The sequence below is a fragment of the Natator depressus genome, chromosome 5 (genome assembly GCF_965152275.1).
Source record: "Natator depressus isolate rNatDep1 chromosome 5, rNatDep2.hap1, whole genome shotgun sequence".
Classification (NCBI taxonomy): domain Eukaryota; kingdom Metazoa; phylum Chordata; order Testudines; family Cheloniidae; genus Natator; species Natator depressus.
The window spans coordinates 26,000,725-26,021,905 of record NC_134238.1 but is presented as its reverse complement, the minus strand read 5'-3'; the positions used below and the strand labels follow the sequence as shown (position 1 = coordinate 26,021,905).

The 21,181-nt window shown below is 43.2% G+C and overlaps 2 protein-coding genes across 3 annotated transcripts in view; one reads left to right on the top strand and one right to left on the bottom strand.

The window, feature by feature from the left end:
* The window catches only part of WDR70 (WD repeat domain 70), a 265,961-nt gene extending 245,869 nt beyond the window's left edge, over positions 1 to 20,092 (bottom strand). For both annotated transcript variants that reach the window (XM_074952491.1, XM_074952492.1), the window contains exons 1-4: positions 19,960 to 20,092; positions 17,773 to 17,835; positions 17,052 to 17,135; positions 249 to 369 (exon numbers count right to left, since the gene is read on the bottom strand). In XM_074952491.1, the coding sequence (XP_074808592.1) occupies positions 249 to 369; positions 17,052 to 17,135; positions 17,773 to 17,835; positions 19,960 to 20,011 (320 nt within the window). In that variant the 5' untranslated portion in view covers positions 20,012 to 20,092. The remainder of the gene's footprint in view (positions 1 to 248; positions 370 to 17,051; positions 17,136 to 17,772; positions 17,836 to 19,959) is intronic.
* A 42-nt stretch (positions 20,093 to 20,134) lies between these two features.
* NUP155 (nucleoporin 155) overlaps positions 20,135 to 21,181 on the top strand; it is a 50,159-nt gene continuing 49,112 nt past the window's right edge. Inside the window, exon 1 of the mRNA XM_074952490.1 lies at positions 20,135 to 20,325. Within this exon, the coding sequence (XP_074808591.1) occupies positions 20,190 to 20,325 (136 nt within the window). The 5' untranslated portion in view covers positions 20,135 to 20,189. The remainder of the gene's footprint in view (positions 20,326 to 21,181) is intronic.

Below are 21,181 nucleotides of genomic sequence, written 5' to 3'. Positions count from 1 at the left end.
AGAAGATGGCAATCAGTCAAAATAGCATACAGCCCTTCAATGTGTTTATAAGCCATAAAACAATTGTAAATTGACAGACCATATTAAGAAAGTGTAGATTAATAATTGCAAATTACAGTGAAAAACGTCCATTTACATAGTTTTGGGGACACAAGTTCAGTGGTCCCTGTCCTCCTCTCAAGAGTTCAGACAGCCCTTCAGACAAAACAGTTGTAAGATGGTATGATACTTCCACTATATCTAGGTACCTGCAAGTTAATGCGGAGCAAGCTCCCATCACACTTGAGCCTGAAGCTGCTGAAAGAACATCATCATGTTGGCTTCTTAGTTCTTTTTCTTTCTGGGCTTCCTCTTCTCTTGCACGGGCTTCTAAATATGGAGTGAACATGCAACCGTTAGATCTCCATGTTTTCAGCATGTAAAATAATGAAAACTTGGTGCTGCTTTTTGAGACAGTATTATTAAATTCATTTTCAGATACATATTCCAGAAGTATGAAAAGATGAAAGTAGAGCATTTTAATTAAAATTTATTGGTTAACTTTCCCAAACAATAAAATTGCTAATTTCCTTTAAATCTCTGTCATTTTGATACCCAAATGATTACTCAAAGAAAGAAACCTCTTGGGGAAAAGTCAAGCTTAAGACACTAAAACTGTTAACTCATATGGAATAAATATATGTTTTATAGCATATACCACTGTTTCACATTTGAACATTTTCAACATCAACAAGGTCTGATTAGTCAATACTGATCTTTAATTTTTTCCAGAACAGGGTATTGGTAATTAAATCAGTTGAAGCAAGTCTAGTACACATGGGTATCATTAAGTTTGTTACAGCTCTCACTACTTACTCCCATTTTCCTCACTATAGAGGATCCCTATAAAACCATCTCACTCACTATCTGGAGTGACTCACAGCCATGAGTGTCTCCCTCAGGGCAGACTCAAAAAGCAGGACAGATACCCTAGCTGGTGGTATGTTCTATAATTCGATTTCACCAACCCAGTAACAAATGTGAACTCCCTAAGTACTACACTAGATTTATAATGCAGTCACAGACTCTCTCCTTAAATAATCAGTCTATTTTGCCACCCAGGCAAGCTGGACTATGTGATAAATGGTCATTTGCACCCAAAATCACAAAACATTCAGGTTACACCCAAGAGAACAGTCACTCGCCCAGACTGATTTGCATCCTAGATCTCACACCAAAGACAAACTTTAGTAGTCAATTCTCTACTAAACTAACTAAAGATTTATTAGTTAAGAAAAAGGAATGAGAGGTTAAAAATATATGAACAGGTAAATTAGTCTATAATTTCAAAAGGTAGCAGAGATGTAGTAATCTGCCAGTTTCCCAAAAGTTGTTAGGGCTACCCAGAGTAAATGTAGGGATCTCTGTCTTCTCGTTTAGTTTTTCTGCCATTAGAGTCCAAACAGTCCAGAGATTAAGAATTTTTCTTGTGTCCATATTATAGCTTCTTCTCTCAGAAACCAAGTTGACATCAACAGTTCCCACACATCTCTTCTTCATGGGGTTAAGGCTGTGGGGAAGGAATGCACTTAATATCTTTGATCCTTGATCTCATATAATGGCTCATTTGCATTTAATGAACAGGATTTACCATCATCTTGTAAGAGATAGTTATTTGCATTATACAAGGCTTCTTTCTTGTTTGATGGGTTACTTAGTTACAAGGTTATATACAATGAAAATGTTTGCTGATACAATATAACATGAAATATAGTTGAGCGAGAACAATACATGCAACATCCTACAAGCATTTTATAAAACACTAAAACACATTCTTATTAACCTAGCATTATTAAAATAGATATTAGATGTTAACACATTGCCAGCCTCACGCCATCTCCCCTACATCATGATAAAACTGACTGCCCGTTTCTTTTAAAAATGTAGCTCTGTCTTATTATCAGAGGGAGACAAGAAATTGGGGTGGCTTTAGTAATTCAGAAAAATATGCTCGGAGATGACACACACAATGACCACCTGCCTTCAAATGCATAAAAATTAATACTTCTTAATTAGGCTTATTTCTCATTTGATTTATTTAATTATAGGGGTACATATGATGTAAATGTTTGCTATTACTTTATAACAGGATACAGAAAAATGAAAAAACAGTGCATGTAACATTTCATTAGTTTTCATGAAGTTTAAACAAAATAAATTTTATATTTAAATATCACTTTGATCTATATTAATACACAAGTGAATTTGCCTGGCTGCCAGCTATGCATTTGTAAATGTTCAATGAGGCCTGGGGCTTTGGCTAAGCTGGCACCTGGTCTGTCAGCATCACAAACTGCACGTTAGATCTTGCACCAAAGACAACAACTTGTATCCAATCCTATACACGGATGTATTAATAGGAAAAGGAAGTAAGTTATTTACAAGGTTAAAACAGTTTAACATATGTACACAAATGAGTTACTATCTTACATTTTCCAAGTCATAGAATCTTCTATGATAAGCAAGCTCTATACATCCTTTAAGGCTAACCCAGGCTAAACAAGAGGGATCTTTTGCTTATGCATAGTAATCCTTGCCCATCAGAGTTCAATCAGCATAAAGATACAGGTCCATATTGTTAGGGGGTTTTATTCCCTTATCCCCGTCCCCTTGTGCTCTGAGCTGCAAATTCAGCTGATAGGAGGAATTCACTTGCATGACTCATTTCATGGGGAGGGGGAATAAGAGCAGAACAACACAGTATTATTCTCTTTAATGTTCAAGGATAGTCTATCTTGGTTCGAAGGGCCTTCCTCACTTGCCATGACATAACGCTTTCTGTTGGAGACCAACACTTTACACTAGTTAATGTCGATCTCCTGTCTGGTGATTTAAACAGTCACAGAGTGCTTACAATACAAATATGTAAATATTACCTTAGTAGCCAATGATTATAGTCCATTTAGTGTGTGATATGATTGATCAACATGTTACCATATTCACTGTATGTTAGAGATAATTTGTAGGATTATAAAACTATAAGATTGATCAGTATTTAGAGGAACCATGTAGTAGATATAAGTAAGACAATTTGAAACGCAAGAACCTGTAGGCTGAGGCCTGCAAGACTTTTTAGCTATTTTAGGCCTTGGAGACAAGAAATGAGGACATAAGGGACTAGAAAATAACCTGATACCCAAGATTATGGGAAGAGAGGTAACAAGTGGTAATATTGCTCAAAATTACCCAGAAGATTAATATTAGATCATAAAAATACTGTAAAGGCACAACTCTCTCAGACATGTCTTAACCACAGGATACAGGTTGTATGTCAATGCTAATGAGCATAAAGTGAGTTTACACAGCCTATAGAAAACTGTGGTCCCTTAAGTTTCCAGGGGACACAGACCAATAAGAGAAAAAAGCTCTGACACTTTTATGGACACATGCAGAATGTAGGTATAGACAGAATCACATTATAAAAAGGGGATGCCCAGAATGGGAAATTTGAGCTTCCTATGGGAGACTCCAGCAGAAACCATCCCTCTACTGATGATCAAGCCATGAGAGAGCCATCAGACACTAGCACTATTGTTAAGGGTGTGAGTATAACTATATTTGTAACGTGCATAGGTCTGTATAAAATTTTTATATGCTTGGGTAATCATAACCTTAATTGTAACTTTTAGAAGTTTTATTAAACAGACTAGACCTTGTACTTGTGAATATGTGTGGTCACACCCTTGGTCTTTGTGTTCCTAGAGACTCTAACGCTAAAACGAGTAGCAGAGGTGACTTGCACTCTGTTAAGCTTGAAACTGTAGCCACCAGAGCTGAACCCATAGTGGTGTAATACCACATTACAAAATTCACTTTAAATAGAATCAAAGGCTACGCCTTACAATATGGAGTACAGATATTATAATTGAGATTGATGCATGCAGCAACTCACAAGCATTCAATAAAGTCTAAACACATTCTTATATAATCCTGATACTTATTTTAATAATTCTAACACACTGGTGAGCCAGACTGATTCCAGGTATGTATCTCTCAGTATTCACTTGAGACATGGGGACCTTGGCATGAACTGGCACCTGGTCTGCCAGTGTCATGCCCTCAATGCAAAAATGGTGTAGGAAGAGATATCACCTACACTCCTGATATACACCTCACTGTTCCCCTATTTTTGATAAGGCATATGCCACTACATTTTCTTTACCATTGATATGGACTATTTCCATGTCTCACTCCTGTATAGTTAGACTCCAGAGTAACAGTCTCAAATTGGTCCCTGTGGATTTGTGCAACTATGTTAACAGGGAGTCTAACGGTCCCCACACCTGTCTCCCGTAAAGCAGATCAGAGGAGGCAAACACTGTAGATTTTGGGGTACACTCCGATATGCCAACAACAAATAAAGGAGCAACACATCCCAGTCATTCTCTTGCTGGGGAACACATGAGAAGGTTACTTGTCCTGTGCAGTAACTGAAGTTCTCTGAGATGGGCGTCCCTGTGGGTACTCCACTTCAGGTGGATGTGCTTCCCTGCACCTTTGATTGGAGAATTTCAGCAGCAGTGCTTGTCTGGGTCGTGGATGTGCTCTCCCCATCTTATATGGGCACCTATCTAGTGCTGTGCGACCAGACCCCCTTTGGTTCCTTCTCTACCACAGAGTCCATAGACTGAACTCTGAAGAAGAGGGGAGGAGGCTGGGTAGTGGAGCACACACAGACACCCAACTTGAAGAATCTAAGTTCCTGTACAGGATGAGTAACCTTCTCTTCTTCTTAGAGAAGTGTCCCTGTGGGTGCTCCACTTCAAGTGACTGTAGAGCACTGCTGCTTGGTGGATGGAAGGGGCTTCAGAGTTGCATGAGTAACTGATAACACAGTAAGTCCTAACAATGCGTCCGATCTTGAGCCCTGGTCAATCATGTAGTGTTCTGTGAACCTGTGTGCCAACGCCCATATGCTTTACATATGTCCATAATCGGTACATTGTTTAGAAAGGCTAATGAAGTTGACAGTGATCAGGGGGAGTGAGTTTAGATTCCCAGTGGGAGTTGTAGATTCTTCTGTTGGTAACAAAGGTGGATGCACCTGGAAATTCATTTAGATAGCCTGTTTGGATATAGCAGAACCTTTAGATCATTCCAAAGTTGAAATAAAGAGCCTCAGTGACTTCCTGATGGGCTTACCTTTTCCAAGGTAGAACGTTAGTATGCATCTGACATCTAGAGTGTGTAGTATTGAGTCTTGTTTACTCCCATTAGCTTTGGGGAATAATGAGGGAAGATGGATTGGTTGGTTCAAGTGGAAAAGATATTTTGGGTAAAAATTTTGGATGAGGTCTAAGGGTGACCTCGTCCTTGAAAAATATGGCATATGTTGGGTGTGACATAAGAGCCCCAGCCTTCCTAATCATTATCACTTCTGCCCACCAAGTGGGAGAGCTAACTTCATTGAGAGATGTATCAGAGAGCCTGTTGCTAATGGTTCAAATGGAAGATAAGTAAGACACCAGGTTCAAGCCCCAAGGTGGGATATGGCCTTGTATTTCACATAGACATTTCTGATCCCCTATAGAAAGGGTTTGGTGATAGGATGGGTGAATAGACACCGACAACCTTGTGGTGAAAAGCAGTAATAGCTGCGAGGTGTACTCTGAGCTAAGTGATCGGCCAGTTTTCTTCAGCTCCAGTATGTATTCCAATATCATTGGTACAGGGGCAGTAATGGCCCTGGCTTGTTTGGTGTAACATCATATGTTGAATCTCTTGCATGTACTTGTCATCCTGCTGTTTAATAATATGTCTTTCACATCTTCAGATTTCAGAGTAGCAGCTGTGTTAGTCTGTATTTACAAAAAGAAAAGGAGTACTTGTGGCACCTTAGAGACTAACAATCATTTCATCATGATGGAACCACAGAGGAGCAATGCTCTCAGGTGAAGCCATTCCAGGTTCGGTTGATAAACTTGTCCGGCATCCTGCGGCAGAAGGTTCGGCAGAAGGGCATGGGGTCCATACCTTAACAGGTATGAGTATTAAGTTTGTCTCAGCCATGTAGGGGCTATCAAGATTACTTTGGCCTTGTCAGTCCTTATGTTATGTATTACCCTCAATAGCAGAGGGATGGGGGGAAAACGCGTATAGCAGAGGCGTTTCCCATTTGAAGATAAAGGCGTCGCCCAGGGATCAGGATTCCAACCCTGCTCTCAAGCAGAATTGTAGGCATTTATAATTCTCTGTAGCAAAGAGGTCGAACGATGGGTGACTCCAGTGTTTGAATATGCTCTGCAGGACTGTGTCATTTAGCTCCCACTGGTGGTTCTGACAAATTCTCTGCTCAATGTATCCGCTGTGGTGTTTTGACATCCTGTGTGATGCTTTTGCTGGGAATAGATCAGGAATGCAGCCTTACAACTCCTGTTAACTTAGTAAGTAAGCTAGCTAGAAATGCGTTAGATTTCCTTTTCTTTAATGGTTCGTAAAATAAGCTGTGCTGGATGGAATGTATATTCCTGTTTTTGTGCCTTTTTGTAACTTAAGGTTTTGCCTAGAGGGATTCTCTGTGTTTTGAATCTGATTACCCTGTAAGGTATTTACCATCCTGATTTTACAGAGGTGATTCTTTTACCTTTTCTTTAATTAAAATTCTTCTTCTTAAGAACCTGATTGATTTTTTCATTGTTCTTAAGATCCAGGGGTTTGGGTCTGTGTTCACCTGTACAAATTGGTGAGGATTCTTATCAAGCCTTCCCCAGGAAAGGGGGTATAGGGCTTGGGGAGATATTTGGGGGGGGGGGAAGATGTCTCCAAGTGGGCTCTTTCCCTGTTCTTTGTTTAATATGCTTGGTGGTGGCAGTATACCCTTCAAGGACAAGGCAAAGTTTGTACCCTGAGGAAGTTTTTAACCTAAGCTGGTAAGAATAAGCTTAGGGAGTCTTTCATGCAGGTCCCCACATCTGTACCATAGAGTTCAGAGTGGGGAAGGAACCTTGACAGGTGCGGAGTGAGAAAATAAAAAGCCCATCCCCTTTCAGGGGAATGTAATATATTTATCCGCTCACTCGCATGTGGACAGCATTATTGCCGGGGTATGCCATAAGTTTTTTAGCTGGTTCCATAACCGCTTCATTTACAGGAAGGGTAATCTTTGAAGATGTTTGCAGAATGTCTAGTAACTTATGTTGGGACTCTGGGACTTCCTCTAGGGGAATCTCAAGGGAATCAGTGATTCGTTTGAAATCATTGACAGTTGTGAGTGGTGGAGGCATTATGGCCTCTCTGGGGAAGAAGAAATGTTGGTTGCTGGGGTATTTCCTGTTCCAGGGTCTCTTCCTCTTATTCAAAAATTTCCTCTTGGGGGCTCTAATGTTGCAGCCACTAAGGGTGGTGTAGATCTAGTCCTCTCTCTGTAGGCATTCGGGGGCCTGAAGTATTGTCTCCTGTATGCCCCCCAGGGGTCCCAGTAGGGCCAGAGAATGGCATAGGTGGTGGGATCCATTGGTGCCCATACCACGTCTGGGTGTCAGTCCTGTGGTGATATTTGGGCTATACAGCTGGACCTAATGACATACTAGTTGGAATACGAGAGGAGTAGCATGATGAGTAAGCACCCTCTTCATCTTCATCCTCACTGAAAAATGGAGGGTCCAGAAGTGAGGAGGGGTGGCACAGTACCATGCGCACCAGAGTAACAATGGTGCCAAAGAGTGGTAATTCTGGTGTTGACAAGACAAGGAAGTCCTTGTGGTGAAGAAATTGATGTGGTACCAATGGTTTCGGTACCAAGGCAGTCGGTGCCAATGTAATTGTAGGTATTGGTGCTGACGTCGGAGCACTCGGCGCTATGGGAGCTGAAGGCGGCATCGTAGCCTGTGGAGATTGCATTGGTGCTGCATATTTAGGTAGCTCCATCAGTACCGTGGTGGAGGAAGTAGGCTTCTCTTTGCTTCTCGACTCCAAGCCTCCAAAGAGCCTCTCTCTTTGAGGAGGGTGAAGTCTGTTTGTCAGAATGGGTCAAAGGGGCCCGGGGTCCGGAGGGAGTCTGCTTTTCGGGGTCAGAGACCAGGCACTCTGACTTCTCCATTAGAATAAGTTTGAGTTTCAGATCTCTGGCCTTCTTGTTGCAAGCTTTTAAGTAGTGGCACTGAGAGGACTTCTGCAGGAGATGTCTGACCAAGGCACCAGACACACTGGGAGTGTCCATCAGAAATAAGGATCACTTCTCAGCAGTAAAGGCAGCACTTGAAGCCCAGTGAACAGAGCATGGCTCCAACTATAGCAGGTCCACCTTAAAGGTGAACACACACTACTCTAAGGGGTAACAAAACCTGAGTAAAGAAGAGGAAAAAAGAAAAGGGGAGAAAAGGTTAACAATCTAACCAGAGTACTAAATAGGCTATTCTAACACCTCCATCTCAGGCCAAGGGCAGTTGAGAAGGTACTAAGGGTGGTCTGGTCACATAGAGTGGGATAGGCGGCCAACAACAGCACGAGATTGGGAGAGCGCATGCACGACCCAGACAAGCACTGCTGCGGAAATTCTCCAATGAAAAGGTATAGGAACGTACATTCAGCTGAAGTGGAGCACCCACAGGGACACTCCTCAAAGGAGAACCTCACCAGAGACTTCAATGTCACACTGAATCTTTCTACCAGACTTAGTTTCTGGATGATAGGAAGCAGCCATTGTATGCCTCACTCCACATAACTACCATAACTCTTTTAAAACTACAGACATGAAATTTGCACCACAGTCTGACAAGATTTCCCTGAGAAAAACTACTCTGCTAAAAATAGTAATTAAGGTAGGAGCCATAGTTTCAGCTTCTATATTAGACAGAGCTGTGGCTTCCGGGTACCTAGTGGCAGAATCCATCACAACCAGTAGATATTTCTTTCCATTTCTGGAAGGTATGGGTAGGGGGTCCCACAATATCTAAGATACTCTTGCAAAGATTAATGATGGGCAACAGCTGCAAAGGTATCTTGTAGGGTCCCTTTAATCTCTTAAACTTCTAACATAAGACAACTTACAGTAATTTTTTACTGTCTCAAACACAAGGCCAACAGAAATTCTGTGCGACCCTGTCACTGATTCTTTCCACTTGTACATGTCCAGCAAAGGGGCAATCATGAGCTACCTACAGCAATTCTGTTCTGTATGTAGCAGGCACAAGCACCTGCTTGAAAACCTCACCAGAGTGCCCCTTTTTTCCCCCTAAGGGAGTCTCCCTGTACAACAAACCACATTCAAGAGTGGGGGGGGGGGGGGGAGTGAGGGGAAATCTACTCTTTCCTTCCCAAGAAAGGGTATTATTCTGAGCTGCAGTCCTATCCTTATGCAGGGAAGGATCAGCCTGTTGAGCCTCAGTAAACTTATTTTGAGTTGCACTCAAAAGCAGGCTCTGACAAAGCAATGGAATACCTTAACCACTCCTCTGGGGACAAACTGTTTCTTTCAGCTGACAAAGGACTGAGGGCATTTCCCTCATCCTCACAACCCTCCCTGATGTCCACAGACAAGCCAAGTGAGCGAGAGCTATACTCTTTCTGGCTGCGAGTTATGAGATGAACAAAATATCATTGCCTATTAAACCATCAGCAGGAAGTAGAATGCTAATGCCCACAATAGTGTCTCCTTTAAAATCCTCAACCTTAAGGATCAAGTCTGTCTTCCTCCCTTACCGAACTTTCCTTGACCAAAGTGATTTGGAATGCTGTGTCCCTCCTGCCATCTACCTTAACAGTTTAAATAAATTCTTCACTACCCTCCCAAGACCTCAATCCTAATATTCACTATTTCCTCCTGCCCTACTGCTGTCTTTGGAGCAACAGTAGTGGCAGGTGAAGGTGTGGATTATGGAATTACTTTAAATTTTTGACAATTTGGTTCTAAATGGCCAGGAGCCCCACAGTGTTGGTACTCTGATACTTGACAGTGACAGTAGATTACTTACTTTCCCTTTTGGTAGGGTCTTTAAACTATGGTCTCCCTTGGGTTTTGTTTTTGGTTTGTTTGTTTTTTTGTTTTGTTTGTTGTTAATCAAAGTTGGGTGACATGGGGATTTCCCTTCCCCTGAGATTTGGGCCCCCATGGGCCCTTGATTCAACATATTCATCAGCAATTTCTGCAGCCTATAAATTTGTGTGTGGCTTTTTGTCACACATAGCTCCTTTATCTCTTCTGTAACTACTCATAACAATTGCTCCTAGGCCTCAGATCAAACAATTTTTTATAATCACCTTCAGCCCCCACCCCAATATCTATTTTCTCATAAAATTACACATTTTATGTATTCAACATGAGTGATATTGTCAAACATTCTGAGGTCTCATGGATAATCTTAAATCTTTTCAATATATTTCCTTTACATTTCTTATACACAGTAGCATCACCCTCCTCAATACCATTAAAAACTTGTCTGGCTTTCCCAGTTAATCTGGTTAAGAGGTGTGACAGTCCATACCATCATGTTCACCACTTTTACAGAATGACAAATTTTGTACAAAGTATGCCTTGTGAGGTATCATTTAAAAACTCAAACCTGCTGAACATTACTATCCTGGTAAAATGTGTGTCAAAATTGTAAGTTTCTATGGTATAACATTGCTGTATCATGCTCTAAAGTTGGAAAAGCAGGCCCAAACTAGTTCTTCAGAGACACAGGCATACTAGCACCCCAGCCAGGTGTTAATCAGTTGTCACCTGCTTAAAGGTCCATTCTCTGGTAGGAGGAAGATGTGAATGAAAAATTTGCATTTCATCACAAGGACAATTCAAACCTCATATCCACAAGAGGCTGTTTGTCACCATGACTCTGCAAGGATGTTTTTAACACAAGGAACTGAATTATAAAGAGGGGAGAAAAACACTGGATCTCACTCTCCTCCACCTTTGCTCATGACTTCAACAACTCTTAAAGAACTGAACTGGGGGCAGGGGTAAAAGAAGGGGAGTCCTGGTGAAAGAAAACTCAGCCAGTGGACTGCAAAGCATCTGGTGAAAAAGATATTTGTTCTCAATCCATTTTAGCTTGTTAAAATACAAGCGAAATGCCTAATTTATCTTTTTGTTTTCTTAGTAACCAATTCTGACAATGCCTCATTACTTTTCTTTCTGTAGTTAATAGACTTGTTTTCTGTTTCTAACCGGTATGTTTCGATTAAATTGTGTTGGAATCGGGATAACAAAGCTAGTATACATCATTGTCTTTTGATGAAATGAGACTTTATATGAGCTTGCATTGTTCAGTAAAATGCTGGGCAATAGAAAAGACATTTCTGGGGGCAAGTCTGGGACTAGAGAATCTGCTGATGTTCTTCTGCAGCATAATTCATGAGTGGTTAACTAGCAGCACTCAATACTGTGCAGCTGGTAGCAAGTTACATGCTGGAGGCTGTGCGTTAACTGGCCAGGAGTGGCTGTTCACCAGTAAAGTTGTGTAAAAGGTATCCCAGGTTTGAGAACTCAGGAGACAGCTATTCAGCAATCCAGATTGTGCCCAGGCTAACGTCACAAGAGGACAGATATCTGTTTATCCATTGGGATATTGTGCATCCCACAGTCTCTCAAAGGTGGACAGGAATTTTTCTACACAGTCAGTTTCTTTACACATTGAGTGACTTCCTCCCACTCCCTTTTATTGGGGGGGGGGGGGAGGAGGTTAGACTCACTGGATGGGAAAGCTCCTTTTACTGCCCCAATAACCGGAAATGTAATATTTGAGCTTTTATCTGCCTCCTCTGTGCCCTCTCCTCAGCTTCCTCATAGGCTTTGACTGATTCAATTTGTTCCATGCATCATTGGTGGACTCATTCATCAACTTCTTTGTTGACCCTGAGTCTTTGGTGGGCTCTCTCCTCCACCTCCTCACTGATCTTGACTGTGGCCTCGGCCTCCCTGATCCACAATTCCACCCTCAGTCTCTGGTGCTTGTTTCTTCCTGGGCTCTCAGATACTGCAGCTGGTCCAATTCCACTGCAGTGCTCTCCTCTGCAGTGTCCGAGTCAGAAGGGTCCTCGGACTCTACTTGGTCAGAACTTATGAACAAAGCTCTCAGCTCCTGAACTGGGGTTTTCTTTTTAGGGGATTGAGAAGTTGTCTAATTAGAACATAATCATGAAAATCATTATTATCACTGTTATATAATTGCAACGAATCTTATACAAAACGTATAACACATGGCCAGAAAGGGTTAAGCACCTTGCAGGCTCAATGACCCAGAGCCAACCTTTAATGTCATGTTAGAAAGATATGCAGTTGGTAATTAGGGCCATTCATGGTAGATGGGCTAGAACTTTGAAATGCAAACTTATGTTGTTGGAAGTGATACTAATTGTCTGTATACTCATAAACATTAGCCATGTAAACAGACATTTCCTGTCTGTCACTATAACTATTAATTCAGAGATCAAAAGGGGATATTAACATTTAGAAGAAAGTCTGCACGAAATAATGTCATTGTCTATGTCTCTTTGAAGTTTGTGATAGACTACCTAATGGATAAGTTGCCCTATGTTAATTTGTGTAATAATTACTGGTTATGCTTAGGAAACAGAAGGTTACATCACAAGCCTATAGTTAATAAGAATTGGCTGTATCTATCTATTTGGGTAAGATCTGGAATATTCATTAACCTGTGAGGTAACACGTCCAAACCTTTTTAGTAGGGATTAGTAGAACCTTTTCTTTTATGATTAAGATTTTCATTAATCCTCATCATATCTGACTTGGGTGACTAGGTGGAGGCCTGAGACTAGGTTACTTTAGGGGAACTGTGTTGACTTCTGAGCAATCAATGAGGTATAACAGAAGCTGTTTTGTGCTGGTTTGTTAAAGTTAAGTATTGGAATATCCACCAGCTTTGGTGATTGTCTGCCCCATTCTTTGCAGTTCCCCCTAATTGAGTGACCTCAGCTGGCTCCCCCCAGAACCCCAGTCACAGGGATATTCTTTCTGAAAAAATGTATCTCGAATATCTTTTCTCCCAAGATCATCATATGATGGTGATTCACCCATTGTGTCTATTCTTTAACCTTTAAAACTCTCACTATCAAGTTTAAACTTTAGCAGCACTAAGGTTACGATCTATATACTTGACCTGTAGTATGTGAATTCTGCTATGACTACACCAGTGTCCAGCTGTCCTGTGGCTCAAGGGCATGAGTACCAATCTCAGGGCACACTGTTAAGAAGTCCAGGGCACAAACCCCAAACATTGGTTGGAGCACTATACTTGAGTTTCACTTATAACACCCTTAACATGAAGTTACAGACAGTCCCCTTAGCGTGCTCTGACCTGTTTTGCCATCCAGCTTAGCCTAATTAACATCACAAATCAAATCAAGGTTACTTCCAGTCCCAAAGGACCAGTCACTTTCCCCAGGTCAATTGCACCTTAGATCTTACACCAAAGACAACACTTGTAGCCTACCCTCTAATAAACTATACAGATTTATTAATAAGAAAATAAGAGTTATTTACAAGGTTAAAGCAGATATGTAGGCAGATGAACTACAATCTTAAGTTTCTGAAGTAATAGAAGCTTCTATGACAAGCAAGTTCAACAGGCCCTTTAGGGCTAACCCAGAAAAAACACTTGGCTCTTTTGCTTACGCCTAGTAATCCTGTCACTCAGAGTCCAACCAGCAAAAAGATACAGTTACTACTTGTTTGGGGTTTATTCCCTTACCCTAGCCCCTTCTGCTCTGAGCTGCAAACTCAGCTGATGGGAGGCATTCACTTACATGACTCATCGGCGGCAGGAAAGGAGCAGAGTTCTTTCATGTTCCACAATAATCTCTCTAGTGTTGAAGGGCCTTGCTCGTTAACCAGGACATGACATACCTTCCATTGGAGAATAATGCTTTACACTAGTTAATGTCTCTCTTCTGTCTGATTACACAGTCATAGAGACTTAAAATACAAATGCTTAAATATTACCTTATGTCAGGGTTCCCTCCCCACTCTGAACTCAAGGGTACAGATGTGGGGACCAGCATGAAAGACCCCGCTAAGCTTATTTCTACCAGCTTAGGTTAAAAACTTCCCCAAGGCACAAATTCTTCCTTGTCCTTGGACGGTATTACTGCCACCACCAAGTGAATTAGACAAAGATTCAGGAAAAGAACCACTTGGAGTTCCTGTTTCCCAAAAATATCCCCCCCAAACCCCTTCACCCCTTTCCTGGGGAGGTTTGAGAATAATATACCAACCAAGTAGGTAAACAAGGTGAGCACAGACCAGACCCCTGTATTTGTAGGACACTAAAAATCAGATTCTTTAAAACAGAACTTTATTATGAAGGAAAAAAGTAAAAGAAGCACCTCTGCAAAACCAGGATGGAAGGTAATTTTACAGGGTAATAAGATTTAAAACACTCCCCTCGAGGCAAAACTTTAAGGTTACAAAAAAACAGGAATAAACCTCCCTCTTAGCATAGGGAAAATTCACAAGCTAAAACAAAAGATAATCTAACGCATTTCCTTACTATTACTTATGATTTGTAATCTTAGATGCTTATTTCAGGTAGTGTTTTAGGAGATGTGTTTTTCCTGCCCTGGTCTCTCTCTGTCCCAGAGAGAACAACAAACAAAGAGCACAAAACAAAACCTCCCCCCACAGATTTGAAAGGATCATCTTCCCTTATTGGTCCTTTTGGTCAGGTGCCATCCAGGTTATTTGAGCTTCTTAACCCCTTACAGGTAAAGGAGGGATTTTATGCTATCCTTAGCTGTACGTTTATGACACCGTACAATAAGGGGATATAGATGTTATAAGTGAAATTAATACATACGGCAACTCTCAAACATTTAAAAAAGTCTAAACATGAAACATTCTTATATAACTGTATCACCTACTTTAACAATACTAACCCACAGATGAGCCAGAATGATTCCAGTTATGCATTTGTCAGTGTTCAGTTGAGACATGGGGTCTTACAAGTCTGTACCCTTATGTCCACCACTTTTACAAAGTATGCCTTGTGAGGCACCATTTGAAAACTCATAATTTGCTGATCATTATTGTACTGGAGAAATAAGAGTCTACTATATGACATTGCTGAGACATGTTCCAAGTTTAGAAAGGCAGGCACAAACCAGTTCCTCAGAGACAAAAGGCAAACTGATGCCTCAGGCAGGTGTTAACATAATCAAATGGACTAGAATACTTAGTCCTGATTGCAGGGGACTAGACTAGATGATTTCTCAAGCACTCTTCCAGTCCTACAATTCAATGACCTGGTTAACCGGTCATTCTTTGGCAGGAAGAAGGGTGTGAGTGAGAAATTTACATCTTGGCAAAGGAACAGCTGAGGATTCCCATGCAAATAGACTTTGTGTCTTCTGAACCTCAGACGAAAATGATTTTTAGAGAGGAAAATAACTATATGAGATAAGAACAGAGGACACAAAACATCTCTCCCTTCATCTCTACTCATAGCATCAAAAACATTTGAAAGACAAAGGAAGCATCATTGGACTAGGGAGGGATCCCGGCTGAAAAATTCAGTCAGTAAGACTGCTAGAACATGTGATGAGAGACACTTTTGTTTTAATAGCAAACTTAACAAACTAAGTGAACTTAGTGTGTTTTACCTTTTATTTCTTTATAAAAAATTCTGACTTTTATGCATTATTACTTGTAATCACCTAAAATCTTGCTTTCTGTAGTCAAACTTTTTATTGTTTTATCTAAATCAATTTGCTTGGATTGAATTGTTTGGGAGCTCAGTTTGAGGTAACAAGGTTTGTGCATAACATTTTCTGTTAATGAAATGACAGACTTTATATGAGCTTGTATTGTTGTCCAGGCGGGTGCTGGGCTGTACAAGACTCATATTTCTGTGGAGAAAGTCTGGGACAAGGAATTTGCTGTGTCACTCTACTGTGTAATTCAAGGGTGGCTGATGCAAACACTTTTGCAGTATAGCTCAGATTAATTTACATGCTGGGGGCTGTGTGAGAGCAGGCCAAGAGTGCTTGCTCTCACAGCAAAGTATGTAAAAGGTTGGCGAACTGAGGGGGCACAGCTGTGCAACAGTCCAGGCTGTACCTTGGGGAATGTCACATGGTGACTTTGGCATGAGCTGGCACATGGTCTACCAGCATCACACACTTCAACATGAAGAAACATTTATTTAGATTTATTCAATATTAAAAAGGTGCTTAAGTCAATGCTCTGACCCCCTTATACAAGTGATTTTCACAATATCATCAAAGTGTTCCTCACACCAGCAAATAAATACATAATTTACAGCAGACTTAGGCCCAAACCTGAACTAAGAACAAAGTAGGTATACTCCGGCAAATGCTCATAGCACCAAAGCCAATAGGCATCTGCACAGAAGTGTGTTCACATGGCTCTCAGCATAGAATCAGAACCATGATAATCAAATCCTGTACCCATGTGCCCATCCCCTCCTTGAATGGATCAGTAATTACACAGGCCTTGTATTATGCCTGAAAGTTAACAAGTTCTGGTTATTTTTGACCAGAGGGTATGGGGAACAAATTCCAAGGTTGAAAGATAGTCCAGGATAATGACTTGGAAGTAGCTCCTTATACTTATAATAAGGGAGCTTCAGCAACTTTGCTGACCTCAACCACAAAGGTGTGGCCTGGGGAGAGAGAGGTATCTCTCAAGTAAGCAGATCCCAAACTATTTAGGACTTGTCCACACTCAGTGGTGAAGTCCTGAAGGGGAAGCTACTGGAATGCCCCTGGCAGCATGACCTTGCACACACACATGCTGTGCAGAAGACACCATTTTGCTCTAACAAATGGTGTCTTCAATGTAGCGTGACTGTGCATGCACCACACACTGTAGGGAGGATGTTGTTTCGAGAACAAAACGGCATTCTCCAGGCAGCAAAAGTCCTGGTATGTCATCCCAGCATGATCCAGCCCCACTACAGCAGTCTACACTATGATGGAAAGTGTATTTTTAAAACATGTTCTCACACCTACATGTAAACAAGGCAAGTGTTAAACATGTTAGATTATTGTGTGTTAGCCTTTTGTCAAATACACAAGCACGGGAGATTCACCTATCTTACCCAGCATTTTTTTACTTCTTTCCACTGCAGTTCTTCGAGTTTGTTCAAACATTGCTTCCAAGTCAAAAGTTCGAGCTTTCTTTCCTAAAAGATGAGTGAAAAAGAAACTTTGATTAAGACCAAGTAACATGAACTTCAGAAGATTAAAATGAGTAAGTGACCAGGGTAACTCAGATGCTCTTCAATTCAAGTTTCAGATTAAAACTCTCTCACTAGGACTGTTGCATAAATGGGAATTGGGCACCTTACTGCCCTTCATGACTTTGAAAAAAATCTACCCCCTATTCCCCACTATACACACACAGTTTATATACAGTTACTGTGATTGATGTGAATTGGATAGCATATGTTACCATGCCTTTTACATTGCATTTCCAAGCGTATTGTCAAAGTTAAATCCACAAATACTATAGTACAACCCACTGAGGAGCATTTTACAGTCTTCTAAATCACAACCCATAATATAAAATTGGGGAAAGAACAAACAAGCTTCAGCGTTAAGCTTCATCTGAACTGCAACACCCTTAACAAGTGCATCCTGCCCCAAGAGGTACCCCAGGCTTTCCAGCTATGGATAATGCTACCCTACTCCACAGAGACTCACACTCCTGCCTACTGCTCCCTTCACCATCCCCAACCAGTACTTTTCCAGTGCACAAGGTGTATCCCTCCAGCACACAGACAGTGCCTCATTTTCCCTTCCCATGAGCCCTGGACTCACCGAAGCCTGAGAAGCCCATCGTGGCTGCCAGCTCCGGATGGGGTCCTCCCACCAGCTCCATATCTACAAAGGAACAGAGGAGTTAGAGTAAATTCTGTGCAAAGAGCCCACCGTTCCAGCACCTCCCCAGTTGTGGCCACTCATCGCCCTCCGTGCCTAGCTGCTCAGCTGGAGCTGCACCAGGAAGCACAAAAGGAGCCACCTCCACCAGCAGGAAGTGACTGCGTGGGAGATTGCAGCAGGTCAAGAGGAGCCCTGCCACAAGGGGATTGGCCCACTCACAGAGACTCCTAAAGACATCCACTCAGGACTCTCTGAACCCACGGCTACTGAGAAGCAGCCCTACTGGATAAGCAGAGCTGCACACATAGTACATCATAGCCACAGATATGGTGCTGGACAGACCCTTGTCCCTGCTGCTGTGGCAGCACTCAAACAGGCTGTTGTTTTCCCAGCCAAACTCATTTCCCTCTCCATGTTCCTCAGTTACCCTTTATAGTCTCCCTTCCCCAATATATTTCTTACACCTGTAAGTCCCTGGCATCATCCCCCCAAACAGGTTTATCAGCATGGTTAGTTGGAGAGAACTCTATCTAAACATGGCACAAACACAGGCTCAAATCTCAGCGATCTGCCACTGTGGCATAGACACTACAGTGATTCTGTGAGTGGCGCCAGCTAGCTCAACAGACAAATTCTTCCATCTACTTAGCTGTGAATAAACTGGGGATTAGATCATCAAAACTACAGTGTGCAGAGCATGAAATTTTTCACAGCCCTGAGTGATGTAGCTGGGTCAACCGCGATGTAGCTAGGTCTACCTAAGTTTTAGGTGTAAACCAGGCCTCAGTGTCCAATGGGACAGGGTCATAAAGCATAATGGCTGAGATATTCAACAGTCACTTTATAGTTTTGCTTACAATTAGGATAAATTTGTAGACCCAATATTACGATAGGACCTAACTCCCTTAGGCTTGTTTGAAAAATCCTAGCCTTTATTAACAACATCTTTATTTAATTGGTTTGCACTTCATTTGGTAATAGTCCAGCAGCTTCATAGCTCTTTGTTAACTCTTTCCCATTTATCATCTTCTACTTAAGGAAAGGATAGTCTTGCAATTAAGGTATTAACTTGTGATTTCCCAGTTCTGCCACAGACATCAAGTATATCCTTGGACAAGTCCCCTAATTTCTCGGTGCCTTAGGGTACATCTTCACTGGCAACGTTAAAGCACTGGCGCAGCATTGGTTTAACGCGGATTGTGTAGTCACGGCACAGCACTGGGAGAGCTCTCCCAGCACTCTGAAAAAAACCCACCTCTACGAGGGGCACGGCTCCCAACACTGGTGCACTGTCTACACTGGCACTTTACAACACTGAAACTTGCAGCACTCGGGGTGTTTTTTCACCCTCCTGAGCGAGAAAGTTGCAGCGCTGTAGAGTGCCAGTGTAGACAAGCCCTTAGTTTGTTCATGCACAACGCAGGTGATGAGATGTTCTTTCTTGTGCTCTTTGTTTTGGCTTTTTAGACTGCTCTTCAGTGCAGAGATTCTCTTACTGTGTTGTATGCAGAGTGCCTAGCACAACAAGGTTCCAATCTCTCTGCTACAGTAATACTCATAAATAATAGAGATGTCGGCCCACACTGTGGTCTTAAAAACTCTAGCCTCATACTTTATCAAGTACAAACAACAGATTACAGACTAATGTTAGACATGCCTTCACTGAACATATCTTAATGTTCTGCCTGAGAGCAGGTCGTGCATCTGTTTGTGAGGAACAGGAAAGGATGTAGGCCTCGTGGGGGGCTCGGGGCTGTACACTAATCCAGCAGGAGAGTTTGTCGCGGAGACGCAGACTGGGCGCAGCGGCAGTTAAATCACAGGCTGGCGGAGAAGATACCGCCCATCTAAGCGCTGGGTACTGCTAGTGACTTCGGCACTGACGGGGGGGGGGGGGTCACTTGCTAAGACCGGCCCTCAGAGGAGCAACCGAGCTCTTTTATTCCGTCACCTCGGCGCACACGGCCCGGCCCGATGCAAGAGCCCAGGGATTACCAAGCTCTGCAGTCGAGGTGCGAGCGCCCAGGGCAGGCGCGGGGCGCGCCTCCTCCTCCCCCTCCCCCCCCGCCAGGTTCTCGGAGCCCCTGGTCCTGCTCTCCATCCTGCCCCTCCCCTTTCACTCACGAGACGCCTCAGCCGCCAGCTCCCCCACCCCAACGGTCTCCTCTGCGTCCATCGCCGGATCTTCTTCCCTGCAGACTCCGCACCACGGCCACCAGTTTAAACTTAACCCTTTCCTGCGGGGACGTCCTTCGCCGGAAGTGACTGGTCGTGAGGCGGAAGTGTGTCAGACGCTCGGGCGCGGTGGCTGCTGGGGTTTGGCGCGGTCCTGTCTCTCTTCGGCCGATACCGCTATGCCTGTGGCGATGAGCCCGGCCGCCCCGGCCTTGCAGGAGGCGCTGGAGAACGCGGGCCGCATCATCGACCGGCAGATCCAGGATGATCGCTGCTACCCGGACCTGTCCGAGCTGCTGGTTGTGCCGGCGCCCGGTGAGGATCCGTACGGGCCCGCTCACCGCTCTGGTCCCCCACTCAGAGCTTCCTCCTCCTCCCCTTGGGATTCTCCCCGGCCGGGTCGGGCGCACACGGCTCATCCCGCTGGGGCCCTGGGGGCCACGCGGGGATCCGCGCGCTACCCCCCACCTCCCCTACAGGGATGGCGCTACCCCCCACCTCCCCTACAGGGATGGACCCTCTGCGGGCAGCAGTGCCAGAGCGCCCTGTACTGTGCCTCTGCGGCCCTCTTCCTGCCCTCGGCCCCCCACAGGCAGCCGCATCCCAGCCAAAACTGCAGCTCATGGGGCATTGGCGTCTCTAGTCTCCAGCCCCTCCGGATGGTCGTGAAAACTGCACTTCAGAATCCTGGTTCCACTGAGGAGTCTCCGAGGTTATGTCTACACTGCAATGAAACACCCATGGCTTGCAGCGCTTGCGCTTCAGGGCTGTGAAATTGCAGTGTAGATATTTGGGCTGGGCTATGGGACCCTCGCCTCTTGTGTGGTGTCAGAGCTGGAGCCTGAACCTGTATTGCCCAAGCCCGATGGGCCCAAGTCAGCTGATTTAACTGGGAATTGGTCCTGCTTCGAGCAGGGGGTTGGACTAGATGACCTTCTGGGGTCCCTTCCAACCCTGATATTCTATGATTCTATGACCCACGCCAGCTGAGAGCATTCTGTTGCACTGTAGATATACCCTGACATATGAGGCGCTTTAGGGCTGGTCTACACTATGGAGGGATGGACCTAAGTTATGCAACTTCAGCTATGTGAATAACGTAGCTGAAGTCGACATACTTAGATCTACTTATCGCGTTGTGTCGACGGGAGACACTCTCCTGTCAATTCCC